The 24,586-nt window shown below is 47.3% G+C and overlaps 1 protein-coding gene across 5 annotated transcripts in view; it reads left to right on the forward strand.

Moving 5' to 3' along the window:
• Nucleotides 1–1,452: 1,452 nt before the first annotated feature.
• The window catches only part of SLC24A1 (solute carrier family 24 member 1), a 31,824-nt gene continuing 8,690 nt past the window's right edge, over nt 1,453–24,586 (forward strand). For 2 of the 5 annotated variants that reach the window (XM_060152299.1, XM_060152309.1), the window contains exons 1-7: nt 1,456–3,333; nt 14,530–14,583; nt 16,249–16,357; nt 20,575–20,661; nt 21,744–21,835; nt 23,808–24,036; nt 24,205–24,551. In XM_060152299.1, the coding sequence (XP_060008282.1) occupies nt 1,456–3,333; nt 14,530–14,583; nt 16,249–16,357; nt 20,575–20,661; nt 21,744–21,835; nt 23,808–24,036; nt 24,205–24,551 (2,796 nt within the window). Of the gene's footprint in view, nt 3,334–14,529; nt 14,584–16,248; nt 16,358–20,574; nt 20,662–21,743; nt 21,836–23,807; nt 24,037–24,204; nt 24,552–24,586 lie in introns of all 5 variants that reach the window. The other 3 variants (XM_060152334.1, XM_060152318.1, XM_060152327.1) reach the window with 3 other exon arrangements.

The raw sequence follows: 24,586 nt of genomic DNA on the forward strand, positions 1-24,586 counted from the left end.
AAGACTGGGACTTTAGAAAGCTCATCTGCACTGCTGCTCACTAGCTGTGTGATGTTGAGCAAGTCACATGTCTCTGGACCTCAGGTTCTTCATGTCTCAAATGGGGAGTTGCATTAAACAGTGTCAGTAATTCTTTCCACCTTTAATGACCTAAGATTCTATGGGTTATTCATCTAACTTGTAATATATTACTTCTTATGCAAAACTGATCATTTCTAGTTATTGTTTTGTAATAACCTGTGGACATTGATTAGAGATTTCATATTTAGTTGGGCTGGGCTTCTCTGCCCTTCTTTATAAATTGAGAATTCTTTGAGGGCCTTAAATGTTTTTCCCTCCTGAGTCCTTATGTAAAACTAACCCCTACGGGGCATTGATTCTGTACAATGCTTTTCCCAGACCAGATGTGTTTTTACTCTCCTAACATTCCTGTGACATAGCTATTGTTATTACTATTTACATAGATGGGTATTGTTATTACTATTATTATTTCTATGAAATTAAATTTAAAGTATTATACAATGCACAGGATAAAAAGGTTAAACAGTTAGACTGAACAATAGGATATACTGAAAAGTAAGTCTCCCCCTGATCCCTGACCATTAGTTTCCCTTTTCCAGATGTCCTTTCAGAGATAATCTTTGCATAATCAGTGCATATGTTATCATGCCCATTTTACAGATGAAGCACTGAGGTTCAGCCTGTCCGGGGTGACACAGCTAGTAAGCAGCAGATCTGGGAACCTAGCCTTTGACTCTATTCCCCATGTTCCTCCCATGACACCACACACTGTCTGGGAAGCTTCATGACGTTAAATTTTAAGCTTTGTCCTCTCTGAATGATGGTGGAATCATTTTAAAATCAGTCCAGTAAAAACACATAGAGCCTTGTACTGCTTTCCACTACTGCCCCTTTCTGTCTAAAGCTTAAAATCATATCTCCTTACTTCCCCTTTGCCTTGGATAAGGTGAGATTTGTGGCCTGGGACACCAGCTACAGATGACTGAGCTCCCAGCAACTCTGACTGGACCTGCAGAGTGTGGGCAGACCTCTTGCAAGGATCCCTAGGAGGGCTGGGTAGACCCAGCTCAGGAACCTGGGTTGCTGGCATGCCTATACAGCAAAGAGGACCCCAAGATGCTCTTTTTCCCATGAGGAGACATTGCCCCCTGGAGCAGGGGGCAGGGGTTGTTTTGTTCCAGCAGAAACAACTGCCTTTCACTACAAAGGCCCCTGTGTGAATAGTCACTCTTCCAGATGAGGGTTTGGTGGATCCCAGCTCTCTTTTTAGGAGCAAATAACCTCTTCTTTTTTCTTCTTTCTAGGTTTGTGGTTACCCCCTGGCTGGGCTTCATGGAGAAATCTTCTCTGATTTCTAATCTAAATCCCAGAGCAGCCCCCATCTTTCAGTGGACAGAATGAGAGGCCTTCTGTAACCAGGCATAACTGGCCATCATGGGGAAATTGATCAGGATGGGAGTGCAGGAGAGACGGTTACTCTGGCCAAAGCGGCTTCATTGGAGGCGCCTCCTCTTCCTATTGGGAATGCTGATCATGGGTTCCACCTACCAGTACCTGAGGAGCCCCCGGGGGCTCCCCTCACTGTGGGCAGCAGTCTCTTCCCAACACCCTGTAAAACTAGCCAGCCGGGACCTTTCCAACAATGAGATGATGATGGTGAGCAGTGACCCTCCAAAATCTAGCCCTGAGATGGAGGTTGAGACATGGGCACCCCAAGCCACAGTAGGCAGAGATGGAACAACACCTGGTGTAACAATGGAGAACACCCCCAGTATACCTAGAAGAATAGCCAACGTCATTCCAGCAACACCCAAGAGCAGCGACAGCCCAGCAGCAGCCCGCAAAGAAAAAGTGAAGGAAGACACCCCAGCCACACCCGGTGGAGCACTGAATCACTACCCTCCAACTTCAGGCAGACCAGTGGTAAATAATTATACCCCAGCAACACGCAGGGGAGAAGTGAAGAGCTACCGCCCAACTCAAGCCAGGGGAAAGGTGAGGAAATACACCCCATCCCCACTTGGTAGGATGGTGAACAGCTACGCCCCATCCACATTCGTGACAATGACCAGGAGCCATGGGATCACCCCCAGAGCAACAGTGAAAGACAGTGAAATTATGACAACCAACAAAATACTGGAGACCAACCCTTCCAAGAGAGTATTGGGGGAAACCACCCCAACTCCTCTCAAGGGAGTAACTGATAACGGCCTACCCTTCCTGATAAATGACTTAGAAACTGACATCTTGACTTCTCCAAGGAATGTGGCAGAAGAGAAGACCCTAACTACCACCAGAAGAGTGGACAATAATAGCTCAACCAACCACCGGGGGTTAGTGGGAAAAAACAGCCTGACAACACCCCAAGGAACAGTCCTGGAGCACACCGCAGCCACCTCTGAGGGGCAGGTGGCAGTAAGCATCACGACAGAAACCAAAGCCTCTACTGCTGCGTGGAAGGCTAGGAATCCCTCGTCCAGAACCAGTGCACCGACTGTTGGAATATCCTCAGCCACCTTCTGGGGGCTGGTGAAGAACCCTTCACCAGCACCCACCACTCCAGCAACTCCCAGGGTCAGGGCAAGTCCGACCACTCAGGTCCATCACTGTGTGGTTGTGGAGCCAGTCCCAGTCTCGTCCACTGTCCCCTCCCCCAGTCTGACAACAGCTGGGATGCCAGAGACTCCCAGTCCCTCAGTACTGCCTTCTGGGCAGCCAGACCTCCACCCCAAGGCAGAGTACCCCCGAGACCTGTTCAGTGTGAAGGAGCGGAGGCAGGGCTGGGTGGTCCTGCACATCTTTGGCATGCTATATGTGTTTGTAGCCTTGGCCATCGTTTGTGACGAGTACTTTGTCCCAGCCCTGGGTGTCATCACAGACAAGCTGCAGATCTCTGAGGATGTGGCAGGTGCTACCTTCATGGCTGCTGGAGGCTCTGCCCCCGAGCTCTTCACCTCCCTCATCGGCATCTTCATCTCCCATAGCAATGTGGGCATCGGCACCATAGTGGGCTCTGCGGTGTTCAACATCCTCTTTGTCATTGGCACTTGTGCCCTCTTCTCCCGGGAGATCCTCAACCTCACCTGGTGGCCCTTGTTCCGTGACATCACCTTCTACATCCTTGACCTAATGATGCTCATCCTCTTCTTCCTGGATAGCCTCATTGTCTGGTGGGAGAGCCTGCTGCTTCTGCTGGCCTATGCCCTCTATGTGTTCACCATGAAGTGGAACAAACAGCTTGAGCTCTGGGTGAAGAAGCAGCTCAGCAGGAGGCCAGTGGCCAAGGTCATGGCCCTAGGGGACCTTAGCAAGGTAAGAACAGGTTGGCTCAGGCTTCTCTGCCCCCTTTTGGGCAAAAGGGGTGGGGGAAAGCCAGGGACTGAAGAATGGAAAGTGCTAGGTCAGACCTCAAGAGATGAGTGAGTGTTCTGGTTCCCTTGCAATGCATTCAATATTTATAGAGTCCTGTTCTCTGCCAGGCACTATGCTGGGGCTTTTTCAGGAGTGAACTTGGGTCAGCCCTTAATCGTCCTATAAAATGGTTATTATTAGGATCCCCCGTTGGCAAGGGAAGAAACTGAGGCCTAATGAAGTTAAACCACTTGTTCAAGGTCACACAGCAAATAGATGGTGGGGCCAGGATGAACCCGGGTTGTTCTGATTGGGTCTTCAGAAATGACATTTGAGCTGGGCTTTGGAGAATGTCCAAGGAGATATCAGGCAGGGAAAAATGATAAAATGGGCATGGTGTGTAGGGTTTATCTAGCACCCTCACTTTCATTTAATCCTGTTTATTCACATTCCAGGCCTGGAGGGGCTGGTAGTTTGGTTAGGATCTGAGAAGGAGGAGGCTTTTTGAGTTTTGTTTTGTTTTTAAAATATTGAAGATGGGAGCTCCACTCATCCACTGACAAGCCAGCCGTGAGTGCAGAGCCCTTTCTCTGTGCTGACTGGAGACTGAGAGCTCCAACTCTGGGGCATTCTTCTGACCCCATAGTTCCTTTCCAAGAATTTCTCTGCCCCTGTGAGGGACCTTCCTGCTAAATTCATTGCATGATTCAATAATCTGGATAGTGAAATTTAATTGGGAAAGTGATCTCTAAAAATTCATCCCCAAGTATTTTGTTCCTTGAGACTCCAAAGTGAGGGTTCCCTAGGGAACGCAGACCCCCATTTCTCTCATGCTCCTAAAGGGTGAGTTTGGGCAAAAGTTGGTTCATAGCCTGCCTGTTTCAGATCTCAGGCCACTAGTGTGAGCAGAATTTTGCATGCAAAGAGTGGAAGGATTTAGCTGCTTAATCCAGTGCAGTTTTGATGAGTGGGCAGGATGGAGACCAAACTCAGCAACGTGTCTCAGAGATGTGTGATACAAGGAGATGAAATGTACTTCCTTTAGAACTTCTGAGGTATGTGTGGTGTTCAGAGCATAGAATTGAGAGTCAGGAAACCTGGGTTCTAATCCAGTTCTGCCTCTAACTATGTGACCTTGGACAGGTCCTTTCCCATCTCTGGCGGAAATGACAGAGTCCAACTAATCATGCAAATTAAATGTTCTGTGTAGTGGTAACATTCATTGATAATGTCTTGTGTCTAAATGAGTTCCGTTCTGTCAAGCCCAGCACAGCTGTTGTTTCTCTGATCTGGTCAGCCGACTTCCAATTAGTACATTTTTGCAGATGGCCCAAAAAGGAGAAATATCCTGCCCAGGGTTGGACAGCCAGAAGGTATCCTCACTGGAATGGGAACCCAGTATCCTAACTCCCCATTCGGTACTATTTCCCTCCAGATGACTGCTCTTAAGAAGCCAGAGGCTTAAAAAAGAAAGGGAGGCTCAGAGCATTACCTCATTTAATATGAGGAAACAGGGTCCTCCCTCCTCATGAAGTTCTCAGGGCAGGCTTTGCTGAGGGTGGCCATGAAGTCTGGTACTATTCTCTGAGAAAGTATCTAATGCCTTGGTATACATTAGGCCAGCAGTTTTCAAAATTGGGACTTACCTGGTGGGCCAGTGGTTAAGACTTCACCTTCCGATGTAGGGGGTGCGGGTTTGATTCCTGGTCGGGGAGCTAAGATCCCACATGCCTCATGGCCAAAAGGCCAAAATGTAAAACAGAGGCAATATTGTACCAAATTCAATAAAGACTTTAAAAATGGTCCACATCAAAATGCCTCTTGACTTGCCTCCCAGTCCTTCATAGTAATTCTGTTTTTATTTAAACTCTGCAAATTCTCAATTTTCATTTTTGTCAGAACTAGACCATCAAAGCAAAGCTTGCCAAGCAAGTAAAGCATAATCATGATTTCAAAAGAGAATTTGTAACTTACTTAAAACATTCTTCAAGGCCTTTAGTAGCAGTTCTTTGCCAACCAGTGAGAGCAGTGCTGATTACAACTGTTCTTATCTATTTATTGAAACAGATCCAGTATGAATTTTTTTTTTTTTTTTTTTTTTTGCGGTACGCGGGCCTCTCACTGCTGTGGCCTCTCCCATGGCAGAGCACAGGCTCCGGACGCGCAGGCTCAGCGACCATGGCTCACGGGCCCAGCCGCTCCGTGGCATGTGGGATCTTCCTGGACCGGGGCATGAACCTGTGTCCCCTGCATCGGCAGGCAGACTCTTAACCACTGCGCCACCAGGGAAGCCCCAGTATGAATTTTATTAACAGCATTATTAAAAAAAAAAAAAAAACAGGTTGAAATACTGGCTGTCCTTGAAAGTAAATTTATATTTATTTAAAATTGAAAACCTATAGTTAGGACTTTGCAGCACTAACAACTACCCTCTAAAAATTAGTCCAGATAATTAAAGTGTAGCTATTTTGAAGTGATTTTTAAAAACATCTGGATTTGGAGTTTCACCCCAGGTTTCTTAAAGCCAGAGAGAGCGGTAACTGCCTTTGCTTATATCATTCTGTCTGTGTTTGGCTGCCCCAAGACCTGTGATCTTGTTAGAGGGAGGTAAATTATCCTGTACTTCAGTGACAGACTGAGGCAAGCCATTCTGTTTGAATTCTTGAAGCAGTTCTCTGAAAATCCAGTCTTTGATCTAGTAAACTGTGTTGGTATTCATTTTTGTGATTTATGCAAGAATGTGTACTCACCTCTGCAAATTATCTTACTTTAACTATGAAACTTTATGAAAATGAACATGCCTTGCTCACTCACTCATGCTGACCTATCAGTTCACACCTCTTCCCTGACTAATGGGTTCCTTCTTTGAGCTTCTCCTTGAGAAGGCAGGGGGTCAGGGAAACTGGGCTTATTCAGTCAGCCACACACCCAAAGGTAAGGAAGTAAGAGAGAAGTGCGGAAAGGCCAGAGCGAGTGGTAGGGAGTCAAGGAGGAGGGTTGGGGAGAAATCAAAGCCACAAGTGCTCAGGAAGTTTAAGCAGGGGGAAGACAATTAGAGGGCAGTGGGAGCCAGCTCCTTCTTGGAGGGAAACAGGAACGGGAAAGACACTTGGGCCTCCCCCTTCCTCTGTTGGCAGCCTGGGGTGAGGTGTGGCCACAGTGTTAGGGTCATCATTGCCACTAAATGGGGGAAATAATCTTTATATCTCCCAAAGTGCTGAGCCCAACATCTCATCCCTAAAGCAGAAGGTCCACAAGTATTTGGTGGTTTCCTTAGGGAACTCTTAACAGGTCAGGGTCTCCAGTTTATAGAGAAAAAGGAGTAGGGGAGGGAATCCATACTTGTGGAGGGCCTATGACATACGTACATTATCTCGACAATTTCTCATAAAACCCCTGCAGGAGGGGAGTTCCCTGGTTGCCTAGTGGTTAGGATTCTGGACTTTCACTGCTGTGGCCCAGGTTCAAGCCCTCATCGAGGAACTGAGATCCCCCAAGCCCTGCAGCGTGGCCAAAAAAGAAAAAAAAACAACAACCCTGCAAGAATAAATTGTTATTGCCATTTTGCAGATGAGGAGACTCTGAGGCTCGGAGAGGATAATTAACTCTGCCAAAGTTACGCAGCTAGTTGGTGGTCCTTATCACCAGTTTATGAATCCATTTATCTGGGTCTTAACCCAGTATCCATGGCTAACTATCCCTGTTATCCTGGGCAAGTCAGTGCTACTCCACAAACCTATATTATTAAGCACTTAAATGAAAAGCAGTGTGGGAAGTAAAAAGATCATGTCCCTTCCAGTAGAAGGGACAGACATAGACAAAAGTAACTGATAAAAGGAACACTGTGCAAAGTGCTACAAAGTCACTTTGCTTTTCTTCGAGGTCTCACGCTGCTCATCTGTAAAGCGAATGGGATGGACTAGTGTAGGGGTCGGCAGACTTTTACTGTAAAGGGCCAGACAGTAAATATTTTAGGCTCTGTAGGCCATATAGTCTCTATCCAACTACTCAACTCTGTTGTTGTTAGCTTGACAGCAGCCACAGACAAGTAAACGAATAGGAATACCCCTGTGGTGTTTTACTAAGCAACATAATCGCAGGTGTTCTCCTACCTGAACAATTTGGAGATGTAAGATCAGCAGAGAATGATTCATTTTCTTATCAGATATTCACCCAACTGATTATCTGTGGAGTTTCTCAGCTGGAGGACCTTTCACTTTACTTTTTATTCTGCTCTGGTAATCTAGAACCAGGATAAAGTTTTTTTTGTGAATGATTCTAATCAGAAATTACTTAAGAGTATTTTCAGAAAAAATAAATGTATCATTGAACATAGACACATAGTAACTATTTTAGAGTCTTTCTTTTCACACTGGCTGGAAAAAAAAATTCAAAGCTAAAAATATTTCAGACAACATTGTCAAACTGACATGTATTGGTTTGAGGATGCCTTTTATGAACCCAATGAAGAAATGGTAAATTTTTTTTGAGATATATTAATTAATTTATTTTTAATTTACTTATTTAATTTATTTATTTTTGGCTGCATTGGGTCTTCGTTGCTGCGTGCGGGCTTTCTCTAGTTGTGGCTAGCGGGAGCTACTCTTCGTTGCTGTGCGCGGGCTTCTCATTGTGGTGGCTTCTCTAGGCACAGGCTCTAGGCACGTGGGCTTCAGTAGTTGTGGCTCATGGGCTCTAGAGCGCAGGCTCAGTAGTTGTGGTGCACGGGCTTAGTTGTTCTGCAGCATGTGGGATCTTCCCAGACTGGGGCTTGAACCCATGTTCCCTGCATTGGCAGGTGGATTCTTAACCACTGTGCCACCAGGGAAGCCCAGAAATGGTAAGTGTTTGCATAGTTATCGACACAGTCTAACTTAGCTTGCTCTGAAACTTTTTTACCTGGTTTTAAAGCTCTCGGTGTTATTTGTTCTGGCCCCAACCAGAAATATTTGACCTTCCTTGACCATGCATAGTTGCAGAAAGCCAAAGTTGAGGCTCTAGCCTGGCCAAAAAGCCTTATTTGTATTTGAAGGATGATGGGACCTTCTTTATAGAGAGAGCTACAAGCTTAGCTAGAAATAACTGGCCATCTGCATGAGATGCTGATTGGCAAGACAGCCCTGTGGGGCACCAGTGGTGAAAAGGGATGCAAGGTGGGGAATGAGACTGGTCCGGGCTCCTTTGGAAACCCCATATCCACATTCAGCCCCCAGGAATACTTCAGAATGTGAAACTCCAGGAGGAAGTCTGCCACTCTTTCTTAAGTGCATTGCAGGCTATTTTCTTCTTGGCAGGGTTTTTTTCTTAAACCAACCAGCAGAAACCCCAAGCAGACAAACCTGGTGCCTCCTTAGGAACCAGTCATCCCTTTCCTGTCAGGGTTAACATTTACTCCAGTGACCTGTACTGCTAGACAACCAGCTGTCTGCTGTGGAGACAGGGGTGCTGGACAGGAAGCAGCCACCAGGGCCCTTCCTGCCTCTGTGGGCCTGACCTTACTAGCCTGCAGGGAATCCACTTTGCTCCCAAAGAACTCATCCTAGCTAGGCAGAGGGGTTCCCTCCTTTAATTTTTTTTTTTTTTTTTTTGCCGTACCACGCAGCTTGTGGGATCTTAGTTCCCTGACCAGGGATCAACCCGGGCCCTCGGCAGTGAGAGTGTGGAGTCCAGGGAATTACCTAACTTCTTAAATAATAGTCAGCTTCCCTCCAGTTGTCAGGAAAATATGGTAAGAATCAAATTCTCAGTGTAAAGGCTTCTTTTCTTCATAAAATTTTCTTAAGCTTTCAGCATTCATCTGCTTGTGGGTGCTAGCAGATGACAAAATGAATGCATAAGAAACAAACAAATATTAACAGAAAAACTCAAACATCTGGTCATGCCTGGCAGAATAGCGTGTTGTTTCCATGGATGTGTGTATGCTTCTAAGAGATTTTACGTATTCTGTTACTCATACAACAGAGTAGTCTTTTTTCCTAGTGTATGTGATGAGATTAAATATGAAATTAGATATTCATGGTGTTCTACAAATAACAGCATGATTTCTAGGTGCTCTGCTACCTGAATAAATTGGAAATATAAAACTAACAGAAAATGTTTTAGTGTGGGGGAGTGGGCATATGGATGATAAACAAGTAAAATAACATATTTCTGAGTATGAAAAGTGCTGTGAAGGAAATAGTGTATGTGATGGAGAGTGACTGTAGGTAGTGGGCCCCCTTTAGCGAGGAAGAGCAGGGGAGTCCTCCTGGAGGAGGAGAAGTTCAAGTAGACAGTCCAAGTAGAGTTCCATGAGAATTCTTCTGGAATTCTTCCCCATGCTCCACAGGGGAAGAAGAGGAAACAGCATTTGCAAAGGCTCAGAGCAGGGAAAGACCTTGGTGCACTAGAAGAAAGAACTGGAGGCCAGTATAGTGAGTAAGGGGAGAGTGGTACAGGATAACACTAGAGACGGGGATGAGAGCTGCTTCATCAGGGCCTTGTGGATTAGATACGGAGTTTGGATTTTATTTGAAGTTCAATGGGAAATGATGTAATGAGGAGTCATAGTTAAAAGGTCACTCCCTAACTGCTATGTACAAAATGAATGGTAGGTGTGCAAGGGTGGAAGTAGGGAGTCCAGTTAGGAGGCTGTTGTGGGCATCCAGCGTGTGTGTGTGTGTGTTTGTATCTTTGAGAGATATTTTGAAGACAGAATCGTCTGGATTTGGTGATGGTGTGGATGTGGAGGGTGAGTGGAAGTCAAGGTTTTTCGCTTGAGCAGCAGGGTGGATGGTGGCGCCACCTAGTGAGAAAAGGAAGACTACAGGAAGAACAGGTTTAGGAAGACTCAAAAGTTCCCGCTCTGGAATGGTGAGTTTGAGTGTTTATGTCACCTCCAAGTGGATATGTCTATGAGACAGTTGCACAAATGGGCTTAAAGCTTATGAACAAGGTCAGGGCTGGAAATAGAGATTTGTGAATCGCCAACAAATGTATGGTTATTAAAATCAAGGACCAGCTGATGCTACTTTGAAAGAGAGAGAGAGATTAGGATTAAGCCCCAAAGAACTCTGATGTTCATTCATTTGGCAAACATTTATGGAATCTCTTTGTATGAAACCTGTGTAGGGTCTGGGGATACAGTGAGAAATAAGGCAGCACTCAAGGGGCTCAACCTAGCAGAGGAGCAGGAGTTGATCCAGGTTTTGTGGGGTCTGACACTCTTTAAGAAAAGGAGTATAAAACTATTGCTACAAAATTAATTATGAGGCCTCAGAGAGTGTTTGTGAGGGGAGAGATGGGCCCTGAAGTTTAAGCTTCATCAGCTCTGTGGTAAATCCCCCTTAGTGGGGAAGACAGAAAAATAAAAGTAATATTTACCATATCATGTGTAATGATATAGGTAAGTGCTGAGGGATTTAGCACTGCCGAGAGTGGACATCTCAACAAAAGTCAGGGAAGGCTTCCTAAGGGAGGTGATTCTTAGCTGAATCTTGAAGGACAAGCAGGGGTTGGCTGACTGAAGAAGGGATAGGAGTCTCCTAGGCCATGTATAAAGGCCAGGGGAATGAGAGAGGGTGATGAGACTATAGCTGCACTGTCCAGTATGGGAGCCACTAGCTACATGTAGCTACTGAGCTCTTGAAATGGGGCTAGTCTGAATTGAGATGTGCTGTAAGTATGAAATATACATTGGGTATATTAGTATGAGAAAAAAGGTAAAATAGCTCATTGATATTTTTATATTAATTACATGTTGAATTATAATTCTGATATATTGGGTTAAATAAAGTACATTATTAAAATTAATTTCACCTGTTTCTTTTACTGTTTAAAAATGTGGCTACTAAAAAAATTAAAATTACATGTGTGGCTTGCGTTCTATTGCTATTGGACAGCACTGAACTGGAGGTAAGCAGGAGGGTGGAATATGCTCAGCTAAGGAGTGTGGACTCCCTCCTGAGGACACTGAGCCCCCAGGGTGCAGGGGAGGGACATGATGTGCTTTGCTCAGAAAATCACTCTGGCTAAAGAGTGAATGAGGAACCAGAAGAGGAGCAGTCCAGGAGTCAGGAGGCTGTTGCAGCATTGTAGGCAGAATAGAGACATGAGGCCGAATTTGAGGACTTTCAGGAACTAGATCTGACAGTTGGTTGTAGATGAGCTGTGAGGAAGTGAGGAGGAATTTGGGCAGACTTTTGGGTTTCCAGCCTAGACAGGTGAGTGGATCAGGGTGCTAGACTGTATTCAATGAAGGTAGGACTCAACCAGGCATTCAGTAAATATTTGTTGAATGAATGTTTCAAAAAACACACAGACCAGAATGTGCAGTTCAGGAACTGTGTCATGGGTGGTCTAGAAAGGGAGAGGTCAATGATTAACTGCTACATCAGTGGGAGATAGGAATTGGAGGTCAGGAGGACAAGCCCCCGAAGGGTCGCCTTGTTCACCAGCACAGGTTCCCGTGAATGGCTGGCTGCAAGGGATCCTGTTGCTCATCCTCATCAAGATGCATCACAGGTGTTGGGGGTTTGGCTGGCATGAAGACATCTTCTTTGGTTTCCTCAGCCCTCTGGTTAATTTTCATGAGGAGAGGGAGAAGGTGGGGATGATGGGGCTGAAGAAAAAGGAGGATGATTGGTGTAGTGTGAGAGGTGGATGTGGGAATGTGTTTGTAATAAGGGCATACTCTGAAAGCACCTACTTGCTGGTACTGCTACCCATATATGGACCCATCGGTCACACTCAAATGGAGACAAACATTTGTATCCATTTACCTGAAATGTCAATAATATGAAACAGAGCCACTAGGAAATATAAATTTGACTTCATTTCCTTATTTATGCTTGGGAAAAAAATGTAATTTAGTAAAAACAACAAAAACAATCCTCTGAATAGAGATTAGGAGGTCGGGGGTTCTTTCACTATTGTTGTGAGTGTGGGCAAGTCACAGAATCTTTTCTGCATCTCAGTTTTGTCATCTGCCAAAATAGCAATAATAATACTAGCCTTGTCTGTTTCATAGAATTAATAATATGGAATGAGAAAATGCATGTGAAGGGCTTCAGAAAGTTAGAAACGCATACTGAGGGTAGAAGATGTTGATATGTGCAATGAACAGTGAACCCGTAGAGAAGTATTTTGACTTAAATAAATCTGAATGGAAGAGAAATCATTAGGCATGTGCTTCGTGGGGCAAAAGTCAGTCTCTCCTGCCCTTTTGTGGACAGAACCAGCCATCCCAAAGGGTAGCCTGGCCTTTCGTATTTCTAAGAACTCATTGGGTGAGAGTTGGATGTGATAAATAGTGAGGTGGCTGGGCCAGTGGGGTTTGGTGCTGTAGCCTCCAATATCCCAGAATTGTGAAAGAGGGGATTTGTTCAGAAAATCCACAGTGCCCCCTTCATATTCAGATTGGTTATTTCTGCTTTGGTTCGTTCATTTGTATGTTCGTCCATTTGTTCATTCATTCAACAATGTGTATCCAAGCATTCAAACCTCTCCCATCCTTCAAAGATTATCCAAACTTCACCTACTTTCAGAAGGCTTCCGTGTCCATCCCAGCACAGCACCTTAATCTGTGCCTCTCATTTCTTCAGGCACATTCTGCTTTGTCATGTGTTCATGTTATCATTGGTCTCAATTCCTTTCTGTAAGTAGAATCCATGCCCTAAACATCTTTGTATCCCTACAGCACTAGCACAGTGCCCGGTAAACAGCAGGTACTCAGAAATTAAGAATTGAATGAGTGAACAAATTGGGCGGATGGATGGGTGGGTGGCCCTGAATCAGGCAGTATTCTCTCTATTTTCTGATCAGGCAGAGATGGGAGTGTAGCAAGTCCAGTTCTACTTCTGGCCGTGGAGGTTGGTGAGGTGGGCGAGGCAGTGGAAGGTGAAGACAATTACTGGGGGCAGCCATTGGTGACTCTGCTGCCTGAAGATGACGCTAGAGGTCACTTGGCGTATCTACTCGTTGAGCTCTCCTTAACCGAGCATCTGCTGTGTACAAGACACTATGCCACAGGTTAGGGGAACAGAGATAACTATATCGTAGTTCAAAAAGACATGAAGTCTAGCTGGGTAGACAACTAATATGTGTGAACAACGATGATTTCTTTAGAAGTTCGGATGGTGTTACGAGATAGTAAATGCAAAGTGGCAAGCTAGTGGTTCAGAGAGTAAATACTGTGGGCGTAATGATTCTTCATCTCGGGTCTTCTAGGTCTGTCCCTTTCCCCAGCTGGCTGCCCTACAGCTTCCCCAGGACACTAGCAAGCACTTATTCAATTATAGAGCCAGATTTTTGGTATCACAAAATGTGTCCACTGTTGTTATACAGCTTTTGAGGAGAGAGGTACTGTCGAGAGCTGGAGTGAGGGCTGGGGTGGGGGTGAAAGGGGCCATTTGGGAAAGCTTTATGTAAGAATTCACCCTGATTTTTCTGAAAAATTGTTAGGCATAGAGGAATGGAGAAGGCATTTTAGGCAGAGGGCAAAGGCATGAACAAGGGACTAGGAATTGGAATTGGTTAGGTATATGCAGGAGACTGTTCATTCATTCATTCATTCAACCAATGTTTTCTGAACCCTTGCTAAGTGCCAGGCAGTGTTCTCATGCTTTACATACAAGCATGTGTCATGGATGAAATAGTCTGCCTTCAAGATGCTAGTGAGACAGTCAATTTACTTGGGTTTGCCAACATACAAATAACATACAAATAGATTGGGGAAAGTGCTATGAAGGAAAAGGAGTCAATAAGAGAGAATTAGCTGGGTACCTTAGCTTCCCAGAGGAAGGTGACATGTAAGTGGAGACCTGAAACGTGGGGAGTGGAGGAAAGAGGGTTCCAAACAGAGGAGGAGGGACCGTGTGCTGAGGGTTTCGAGGTGGGTAAAGAGAATGGTGCATTTGAGAGACTGAAAGACAGCTGTAGCTGGTGTTACTGGACCTCAGTGAGTGGACACATTTGACTGGGAATACTGCATGCAGGCTGAAGCCAGACTGTGGAAGGCCAGGCTGGGGGTGGTGGACATGTTAAAACATTTTCTGAGGCCACATTATCTCTGGGTGTGTTTCTGTGTTCCCACATGAGGGCTGCCTGGATAGAGAGGGAAGTAGGGAGGAAGGGTGAGGGTCTCTCTGAACATCTTGTGATTCCTGTCCCTATTTGCAGCTGGGCGGTGGGACAGTTGTGGTGGATGAGCAGCAGGATAACAAGAAGCTGAAGGTGGGTGCTGTGTGGAGTCTGCCCAGTGGGGATACTGCAGGGTTTCAGAGGACAACCACAGACCCAGGGCGCTGTGGCCCTGATTCTGGGGATACTGGGCTGGGCTCAGACCTGGGAAGCTCCTGGGAACGCTGCCAGGGTGAGCCAGGGAAGGAGCCAGAGGGACTGTCACCTCCAGGTGGCCTTGGAGGAGGTGCTAGCTTGGGAGCTAAGTCCAGAATGTCACTGCTCACTGCCTGTGTGAGCTTGGTCCTCAGATTCTGCATCAGTAGAATGACTGGGCTAGATGAACTCAAGTCCCATTTTGTAGACCCAACACTCTATGATTGATCTAAAAGCCTAATTACCTGTGGCTTTGGAATGCCCCAGAACTAAGAGAAACATACGAGGGGTGGGGCGGGGGGATCTGAGATTTCTGAAAAACTGTGTCTTAGCTGTCTTTGCCCTGTGGGCATTTGGGAAGAAGTGGGGACCTTAGAGAGAAGAGGCCAGGGTCTGCATGAAACCTCCCCCATCCTATGAAAATCTGTAGGCCTGTTGTGAAGTATTGTGTTACCATAGCCACTAGATGGCAGAAGAGTTCAGATCCAGAGGGTTGGTTGGTAGGGAGGGAGGGACCAAGCAAGCAGTTTGTCTAACTTTGGATGTTCCCTTGTTAAGTCAGATGATGTTTCTATGTGTGTCGCTATCGTAATTAAAAAAAAAAAAAATTCAGCTAAGTTTAAAAATCAAATCAGCTTTATTCAACAATTCATGAATTGGCCAGCATCCCATCTAGCAAATAGAAAGGAGTTCCAGGTTGTTTCAGGCAAGGTCACCTTCCTTTGGGGGACAGCAGGGGTCTGTCGGGTAGATTACCTCACTAGTGTGCTAACCAGTTAATTCCAAACTGACTGGTTAAGAGTCTGTTCCCGGGAGAGGCTGAAACTGCAGTTAGGTATTTTATGTTTCGGCTTGGTGATGTGGGCAGAGTACAAGTGACTCCATTTTGGACCTGTTGTCTCTTTTTTAGCACTGTGAATGAATGTGTGTCACATCCGTGTGTCTGCACATACAGATGTGTGTATGTGTGTGCCCGTGAAGGTCTCTTGAGCATGTGGGTAGAAAAGAAAGGGCTGGAATCAGAAGACCTGGGTGCTAGTCTTGACTCCTTCATTTACGACCTTGGATAAGCCACCCAGCCTTGTTGAGTTTTCATTTCTTTTTCTGTAGGTGGGGATCAAAGCCTTGCTTATGTCTAGGGGTGGGGCAGAGATAAAGCACCATGATGCTCTTTGTGGACTGTAAGGGGCTGTGCCCATGCACCCGTGGGGCTGTCTGTGAGGTGTATGGGTGAGAGTGTTTCTTTGAGGATGTACTCGCAGGGATGGACAAACCCTCGGTAATGTGGTGTCTTTAATACACGTTGTCTGCTCCCTGTCAAAGAGCTTGGGGAATGACTTGGTATGTAGAATTAGCCAGTCATGGAAGAGTTGAGGGGAGGCTGAGAGAGAGAGCACTGTAACTGTCCTGTTGAGGTGAAGGAAGACGGGGTGCCAGGATAAGGCTCCTGTGCTTCTGGCCTGATCTTTATAGGAGGGAGGAGGGTTAGTGAGGCCCCCGTGCGGCTCCTCCCCCGGCTCGGGCAGAGGCCCACTGAGGCCTGTGCCGCTCTCTCCTGCTTAGCTCGCGTCCATGCTGACCCAAGGGAGCAGCTTGGCCTCTCTGCACAACAGCACCATCCGCAGCACCATCTACCAGCTCATTTTCCGCAGCCTGGACACTCTGGGGGAAGGTAAGCAAGGTCTGCCCAGACCTGCGTGGTCTCCCTGTCCACTCCTTCCCTCCTGCAGCTGAACAAGAACTGGGACTTGCAAAACTGAGAGGCAGCAGGTGGAGTGAGGGTGGGAGTGGGAAGAGAGTTAGCAGAAGAGAGAGGGTGGTAGAGGCAGGCAGTCTGGGAAGACCCACCAGGAGAGGGCCCGGAGGAGCTAAGGTCCTTAGGTATCCACATCCCACTACCTCCCTGTTTCCGTGTCTCTCCTGTAAAATGAAAGGGTTCATCTGCCGTGAGTGAGGCCATGAGTGTCATGTGCCGTGCACTGGTCTATGTTGGGGCTGCCCTCCATGACTTTCCTGCAGAGCCCACCCCCATGAGTCAGCCCCAGTGTCCCACAGAGTCTCCAGCAAGATAGTGTGGCCAGGGCTGCTTCTGGGGGCATCACCTGCGGGGCCCCACAGCTGGAAGCTCTGGATGGTGCCTCCCTTTGCTCTGTATTCAGCTCCAGAGTCCTAGGAAGCCTGCTGACCCCTCCCCAAGCCAGGTATCCCAAAGGACACCCTGGGGGCCACCAGGACCACTTCTGGGAGTGGTGAGGGTCCAAAGTGTAGTGGGAGCTGATGCCCAAGTTGACAAATGATGGAGGCAGCTGAGATCCTCACCATCCACTTTACGGAGACCTGCCTTCTGCCCCGCTTCCCCAGAGAGCTACCTCCAACAGGCTTCGCAGGCCCCTAAAGGGCATCCTTAGGTATGCTTCTCTTCTCCTTGGGCACCTCTGTCTCTGGGACACTGCTGCAGAACTGGAGCGCCAGCATGAGGCCCATCAAGGAAAGGTTGGCCTTTGGGCGGAAGCCAGGGAGTTGGAGTGCAGCTGGGCAGGAGGCTGAGGACTGAGCCGAATATGACACCAGAGACTGATCCATGAGCCCCAGGGACAAATTTTAGGGACCTCAGAATTTCTCAGGCCCTGAAGCATCTTCTTCACATATGATACTGGGTTGTTGGTTGTTTAAAACAAGCATATGGTCAAAGACGAGGTGATCAAACCTTCCCTAGAAAATCCTCACGAGGAGCTTCCGCAGACATTGGGAGAAGCCACCCCCCTGTCAGCTCCAGAAAAACAGTACCCCTGGGGTTTCAAGAGTGGAGTCTGCAGCACTGGACAGCCTGTGGGTGATCAGTGCTGGGGGCGTATCTGGCCTGGGCACAGTGAAGGAAGCTGTATCCCTGGGTTAGGCCTGGCCCTCCTCGTGGAATCACTGACTCAGCAAAGTCTTAAAGATAAAGACCTTCTCCTGGATGGGACTGCAGGGCCCCCTGCCTGGGCCACTTCCATGAGCAGCAGCCATCTGCTGGCTTGTCCTAACAGGATTATGTGATGTCCAGGCCATGTCCAGGCCAGGCTGAGGTCAGAGGAGATTGATACTAAGGAGATGATCCGGCCGCGCTGAGAGTTGAGAGGCCATGTGAGGAAACAAGCGCTGGGGGAGCCAGTGGCAATTATCCCCAGGAAGACAAGCACGCTTGGTACCCTGTGTGGGTGTGCGATGGGTATGGAATGGCCCTCCCAGGGAATGATTGCTTATGTGCCTGGGATGCAGTCCCGCTCAGAGAAGCTGGCCCTGATCCTGCACCCTGAGATTCCATCCAGGAAGGGCTGGATCAGGCAGGGCTGGGATGAAGGCCTTTGTTCCCAACACTTTGCAGATACATGTTTGTGTTTCCGTATGCTCTTTCCAGATGGCTATCCAGATGTTTCCACCCTTTCCAAGCAATGAACTCTCTCCACAGAGCTGATCCATGGTCTGAACTCTTACCCTGGGTAGGGGCTTTACCTCTCCAGAACCCCATGCTTCTTCTGGTGATTTCACTCACACATGTGCGTGTGTATATGAAAGAGACAAAGAAAGAGACAGAGATAGAAACAAACAGAGAGAGGCCCTTCAGTGGACCTGCTTTCCTCGGTGGCATGGGAAATGAGAGGTTAGGGCGTGTGATGAGGAAGGAGAAGGAAAGAGGGGAACTTGGTTTTCTTGCCAGCTCCTCCAGCCAACAGTCAGCAGGTATTCTCAGCACCAGGACTGGAACCAGGGGAGCCCTTCAAAAAGCTATGCGTTGTTCAACAGAAGACTGCAGTGCTTGATCAGTGCCAAGGGGGCACTGGAGCAGTCTGCATGAGGTAGGCAGTGGAGTGCCCACCACCTGACATCTCAGTTCTGACGGGACCCGCTGAGCAGGCCCACCAGGACACTTGGAGGGACCACACTTGCCAGAGTGATGGCTCTGCAGGATGGAGCCTGTTGCCAGAGGCAGCTGCAGCTCAACCAGCCTGATTGTTTAGGAGACAGGTTGAGAGAAGGAAACTCCAGACTTGCTTTTGTGTCCTGCCCATCCTGGACCCAGGCAGAGTTTGAGTCCCAAACCTTCACAGTTTGTCTGTATTATGGACTAGGGGATCTTCAGGGTCCCTTCTAACTCAAACCCTCTGGAATGCTGGGCCTCAGCAGTGCAGAGTTGCTTCCTGGGTAGAACAGCTGCTCTCAACTACTATCGTCAACTCATCATTGTCGTCATAGCTAAAACTTATGTAGTATTTTCTAGGTGCCAGGCACTGGCTTAAGCACATTCATATATAAATTCATTTATTCCTTCAACAACTCTGTAAGATTTTTTTTTTTTTTTGGGCTGCATTGGGTCTTCCTTGCTACGCGTGGGCTTTCTCTAGTTGCAGTGAGCGGGGGCTACTCTTCATTGTGGTGCGCGGGCTTCTCATTGCGGTGGCTTCTCTTGTTGCGGAGCACGGGCTCTAGGCATGTGGGCTTCAGTAGTTGCAGCACACGGGCTCGGTAGTTGTGGCTCACGGGTTCTAGAGCGCAGCCTCAGTAGTTGTGGCACATGGGCTTAGTTGCTCCGCGGCATGTGGGATCTTCCCGGACCAGGGCTCGAACCCGTGTCCCCTGCATTGGCAGGCAGATTCTTAACCACTGTGCCACCAGGGAAGTCACTCCGTAAGATTTTGTAGGTGAAGAATCTGAGGTACAGAGGGTCACCCAGCTGGATCCAAAGCTAGCAAGTGGCAGAACTAGGATTCAAACCGAGGCATCTAGCTCCAGAATCCATGCTAACTTAGCAATATTTAATTGCAGCCGTTAAAGTATTTATTTATTTTGTCTCATGGACTCCCACATCAGTGCTCTATCATATTACTGCCTTTTTAGAGAGGGGACACTGAGGCGTAGAGAGGGTACACAGGCTTCCCAAGGTCACCCAGCACTCACAGGGCAGAGCCAGCCTGGAACCCAGAATAGACCCCATGGCTCCACTTTGCTCTTACCTTTACGGACAGCTGGGAGGAGGACGCTCATGAGCTCCTGCACTTCAATCTCTGTGCCTCTCAGCTTGAAATTACACATGTACAGCACTTTGCTTGTTGCCTGGAACATAGTCATATTGAAAGAGAGTTGACTTCCCCATTTCTCTTTTCTGGAAATCAGGGCAGCACTATTCTGTGCACGATGCTCTGTGGACTGCCAGCAAGGCACAGAGTGTATACAGGGATTTGGAAGGAGACTCTGCTTGGGCTGCAGGTGTCTGGAGTCCAAAGGAGAGTGGCAGGGAACTTGGTGAGCAGCTATTTCCCCTTTCCCACTGGAGAGGGGAGGCTCATGAACATGGCCACCAGTAGTTCCCCTGGAGCCATAGCAAAGCTTCTAGTAAATTCATAGAAATTAAGCTGCAAAGGACCTTACAGACAATCTAGTCCAAAGATGGCAAAAATATCTCCCTGCCATTATTTCTTCATTCCCTGCCCATTGCAGATATCACCGATGAATCACGGTACTCTCCTACCAAGCTTGGACCAGAATTCTCAATTCAGCACTCAAGCAGCCGTCACTTGAGTTCATAAAGGAAATAAATCCTATTTGTTGCCCCCAAATAAAGTAAACCATGTCATTTTATCGGAAGTAGGCCTAGAGAGGGGAAATGACTAGCCTAAGTGGCCAACCTAAGGTCATAGCCAGTTAGTGACAATGTAGGGAATTTAAGGCAGAAGTTTGGGAATTGGGCACCATGAACAAGCCTAGGAGGACCAGAGTCCAGATGTTGCAACTTCCAGGCCAGCCTCTTTCCACCTACTTCAGCTGCTCTGTCAGCTGACCAACCTAACTGAATGGTGTAGCAGGGATACTGTGGTCTTGGATAAGATGTGTTTCCTTTCTCATTCACAGCCCGGCCCTCCAAGGACAAGGAGGAGGAGAGCTTGAATCAGGAGGCCAAAGCCAAGCCTCAGGCCAAAGCAGAGAGCAAACCAGAAGGTGAGAGGATGGTGAGACCAGTGGGTTTTCTCCTGCCACCTTCCTCCCTCCTGTCAGCCAGGGACTGGGCGGCCTCCTGGTCTCTCTGAGCCAGTCAGCTGGAGTGATGAGCTGGTGCTCCCCTCCTCCCTGCTGCACTCCGGCCTCCTCCTTCCAGGGTGCTCCCCTTCTGGCGTGGCTGCAGGCCCGGGGGTGGCCCTGTACAGCTCCCTCCGCACTCTCCTCACATGGGGTAGGCAAGGCCTGGCAGGGGTTATTGAACTTCTATTTCTTTTTTGCTAAATCTTGTCCCAAATGAGATTCTATTGGACTCTATTTCTTCTTCCTGTCACTTCTACACAGTGCTGCTAGGGAATTGGTCTGAGACCAGTAACCCCAGTGAGGGAGGGCCATCGGGGGTCTGGTGATGAAAACATCCAGCATCCGTGTGGCAGCTGGGACACGGTAGTGAGACAGCTACTGCCCAGTGGGCTCTGCACAGCACACCAGGCCTGCCTGATCCACCCAGCAGCTTCGGAGGGAGGGAGGTAGAGCAGCAGTCATTGTTCCCATTCTATAGACAAGGAAACTGAGGCTCAGAGAGGTCAAGTGACTTGCCCAAAGATATATAGCCAAGAAGTGAGAAAGCCTGTACCTAAACCTAGACCTCCAGACTTTCCAGTTCTCCCTCTCCTGCAGTCCTATTCCAAGACTCCCTAGCTGCTGCCTTTGAAATCATCAGGCTCCTCTCATGCAGTTGGTAGGGGGAAGTGTCAGGCGCTGAGAGCTGGGGCTTTGCCCTCTCTTTTAAGCTGTTCACAGTATCCTTGGCTACATTGCCAGGATGGAAATGTCTGAATACAGGGAGAGCAAGGAGAGCCACTTCCCAGCTGTCCGGTCATCTGCAGACATCTCTGTGGACAGGACAGTAACAATTCACATCACATCATTTTCCTTTGCCTGTTAACAAGAAATTCCCCAAACCTTCTGTGACCCTGAAGTGGACAAGTCCAGTAGCCCTGTAACCACTCACACCAGTCTCTGCCAGCTGCCCTCAGAACCTGGCACACTCTTCTGACCTATCCCATGTTTATCCTTTAAAGAGGAGGAGCCAGCCAAGCTCCCTGAGGTCACGGTCACACCAGCCCCTGCTCCAGACGTCAAGGGAGATCAGGAGGAAGATCCTGGCAGTCAGGTAGGCACAAGCCTCTTCCCAGGTGGTGGAATTTGAGAGGCCCAGGGAAGGATTTGCCAATCAAAAATCAGTCCTTCCTGAAGATTGGAAATGCTATTTGAGGTTCATTCCTCTGGTGTAAGCATTGCCCTTTCTTTGAAGATCAAATACCTCATGGGGCCAGTTAATTCACTAATACCTTAGTATGAGTAAGATAATATGTATGAGAATGTGTTGCCAACCTATGTCCAATCAGCTGTGGCAGGGAGAGGTGGCGTGCTTTGACTCCAGTGTGGGAGAAGGGAGCAGCTACCCGTCAGGGGCTATTAGCAGTGACAGTTTTCAGAGAAGAGGGTGCAGGCTGGGCAGACACTCCTGTACCTATCAATTTAAATGACTTGTCGTTTCCTCCAAGAAGCCTTCTCTCCTGATGAGGGTGGGGAAGGAAGGGCAGAAATTATTTCAGACTCAAGTCTTCTCACTCTTCATTTCCAACTGAAAGCACAGGCCTCATGGATATTAATATTTGACTTCTTCATTGGGTGCTCTGAACCCTGGTTGCATATTAGAATAATTTGGGGAAGCTTTAAAAACTGCCCAGGGCCCACTTTCAACCAATTAAGTCAGGATATCTGGGTTGGGTCCTTGGGCATGAATGTTTTAAAATCCTCTAGGTGATTTTAATGTGCAGCAGAGTTGAGAATCATTGGGCAGTGTTGGGGGTTGGCAGTGTCATGAAATTTGTTATGGATGACGTACTCTATGAGCACACAGCCCAGGTCATTTGCTCAAGGGATTGGACCAGCACATTTTTATAGCTCATTTAGGAGCCTAATCTGAGGACCCTCAGAATCAATGGCTTTCAGAGTGAGTGGAGTCAGTCCATGGTTCCCACACACCAGTCTATAGATGCATTTATTAGAAGCACTTGTGAGCATATTAAAAGAGATTCCTGGCTTCCAGTCCTAGAGATTATACTTCAGTTGGTTCGGGGGGGCAAAGAAATCTGTATTTCTAATAAGCTCTCAGGCTACCAGGTTTGGGAACCAAAGATCTCATTCGGCCCTGGCATTTGCAGAGCAGGGTAGCTTGGTGGTTAAGAGGCCAAGAGTTGGACTGTCCATATTCCAATCCCAGCTTCATCACTTACAAACTGTGTGGACCATAAACAAGTTATTTAACTACTCTGTACCCTAGTTTCTTCATCTGTCAGATGGATTTAGTTCTGCCTATATCATAAATTAATTGATTCATGAAACATACTAAGTGCTAGTTGTTATGATTATTATTATACCACTTAGCATGATGCCTGGCACATAAATACCCTCAGAAAATAGGTATCCTCCTCGTCATCATCATTTTACACATATAAGGTAATAGAGCAGTTGAGGAGTTTTAATGGACTCAGCAATGTGATGTAACCACCAAAAGATACCATGTCATTTTAGGCAACATTAATGGAAGCACAGTATCTAAAATGAGGGGGGTGATAACCCTGTTTGACTCTGTGAAGTGTTCTGTGTTGTTTTAGAAGCCTCCTCATGGGATATAAGCTAACTAGAATGAGTTCACCAAGAAGGAGAGGAGGCTTTAGGCCATAGTATGGGGGAACCATAGAAGGATCTAGGAATCTTTAACCCAGGGAAGAGAGCTGTCTCATGGAAGAGTGTTATGTATGGCTCCCAAGAGTAAACCTATACACAGGAGGTAGAACTTTGGTATAAATATGACTTCAAACCAATCAGAGTTGTCAAGATGACAGAAGCTGCTTTAGGTGGTGAGTTCTCCATCCCTAGAAATGATCAAATAAAGACCAGACCACCACTGGGTAGGAGTGTTGTGAAGGGAATTTTGCTGAATGATTGCACTAGTTTCTTCCTCATACTCAAGCTTTTAGATACATTCTGAGAACAACAAAAAATGTGGGGAAGAACTGTGGGGAGAAACAAGCAGGGCAGTTATTTCCCATTAATCTGTTGGCTTTGGATTGCAGGGAGATGTGGCTGAAGCTGAGAGCACAGGTGAAAGGACAGATAATGAGGTTAAAACTCCTGGTGAAGGTGAAAATAGAGAGCAAAGTGGACGTGAAGCTCAACCAGAAGGTGAAGGTGAAGAAAAAGGAGAGAATGAAAGTGAAGGTGACATCCAGGCAGAAAGGAAAGGAGAGAATGAAAGTGAAGGTGACATCCAGGCAGAAAGGAAAGGAGATGATGAAGGTGAAGGTGAAATCCAAGCAGGAGAAGATGGTGAAATGAAAGGTGATGAAGGTGACCTCCAGGCAGAAAGGAAAGGAGATGATGAAGGTGAAGGTGAAATCCAAGCAGGAGAAGATGGTGAAATGAAAGGTGATGAAGGTGACCTCCAGGCAGAAAGGAAAGGAGATGATGAAGGTGAAGGTGAAATCCAAGCAGGAGAAGATGGTGAAATGAAAGGTGATGAAGGTGAAACTGGAGAGCAGGAATTGAACGCTGAAAATCAAGATGAAGCCAAAGAAGATGAGAAAGGTATAGATGGTGAAGAGGAAGGTGATGGAGGTGAGAGTGAAGATGAAGAGGAGGAGGAGGAGGAGGGAGAGGAGGAGGAGGAGCAGGAGGAGGAGGAGGAGGAGCAGGAGGAGGAGGAGGAGGAGCCTTTGTCCCTGGAATGGCCTGAGACCAGGCAGAAGCAAGCCATTTACCTCTTTCTTCTGCCCATTGTGTTCCCACTGTGGCTGACGGTGCCTGACGTCCGGAGGCTGGTGAGTTTGCCCAGCTGTCCCCAAGCTATCTGTCC

The sequence above is a fragment of the Lagenorhynchus albirostris genome, chromosome 1 (assembly GCF_949774975.1).
Source record: "Lagenorhynchus albirostris chromosome 1, mLagAlb1.1, whole genome shotgun sequence".
NCBI classification, from domain to species: Eukaryota; Metazoa; Chordata; class Mammalia; order Artiodactyla; family Delphinidae; genus Lagenorhynchus; species Lagenorhynchus albirostris.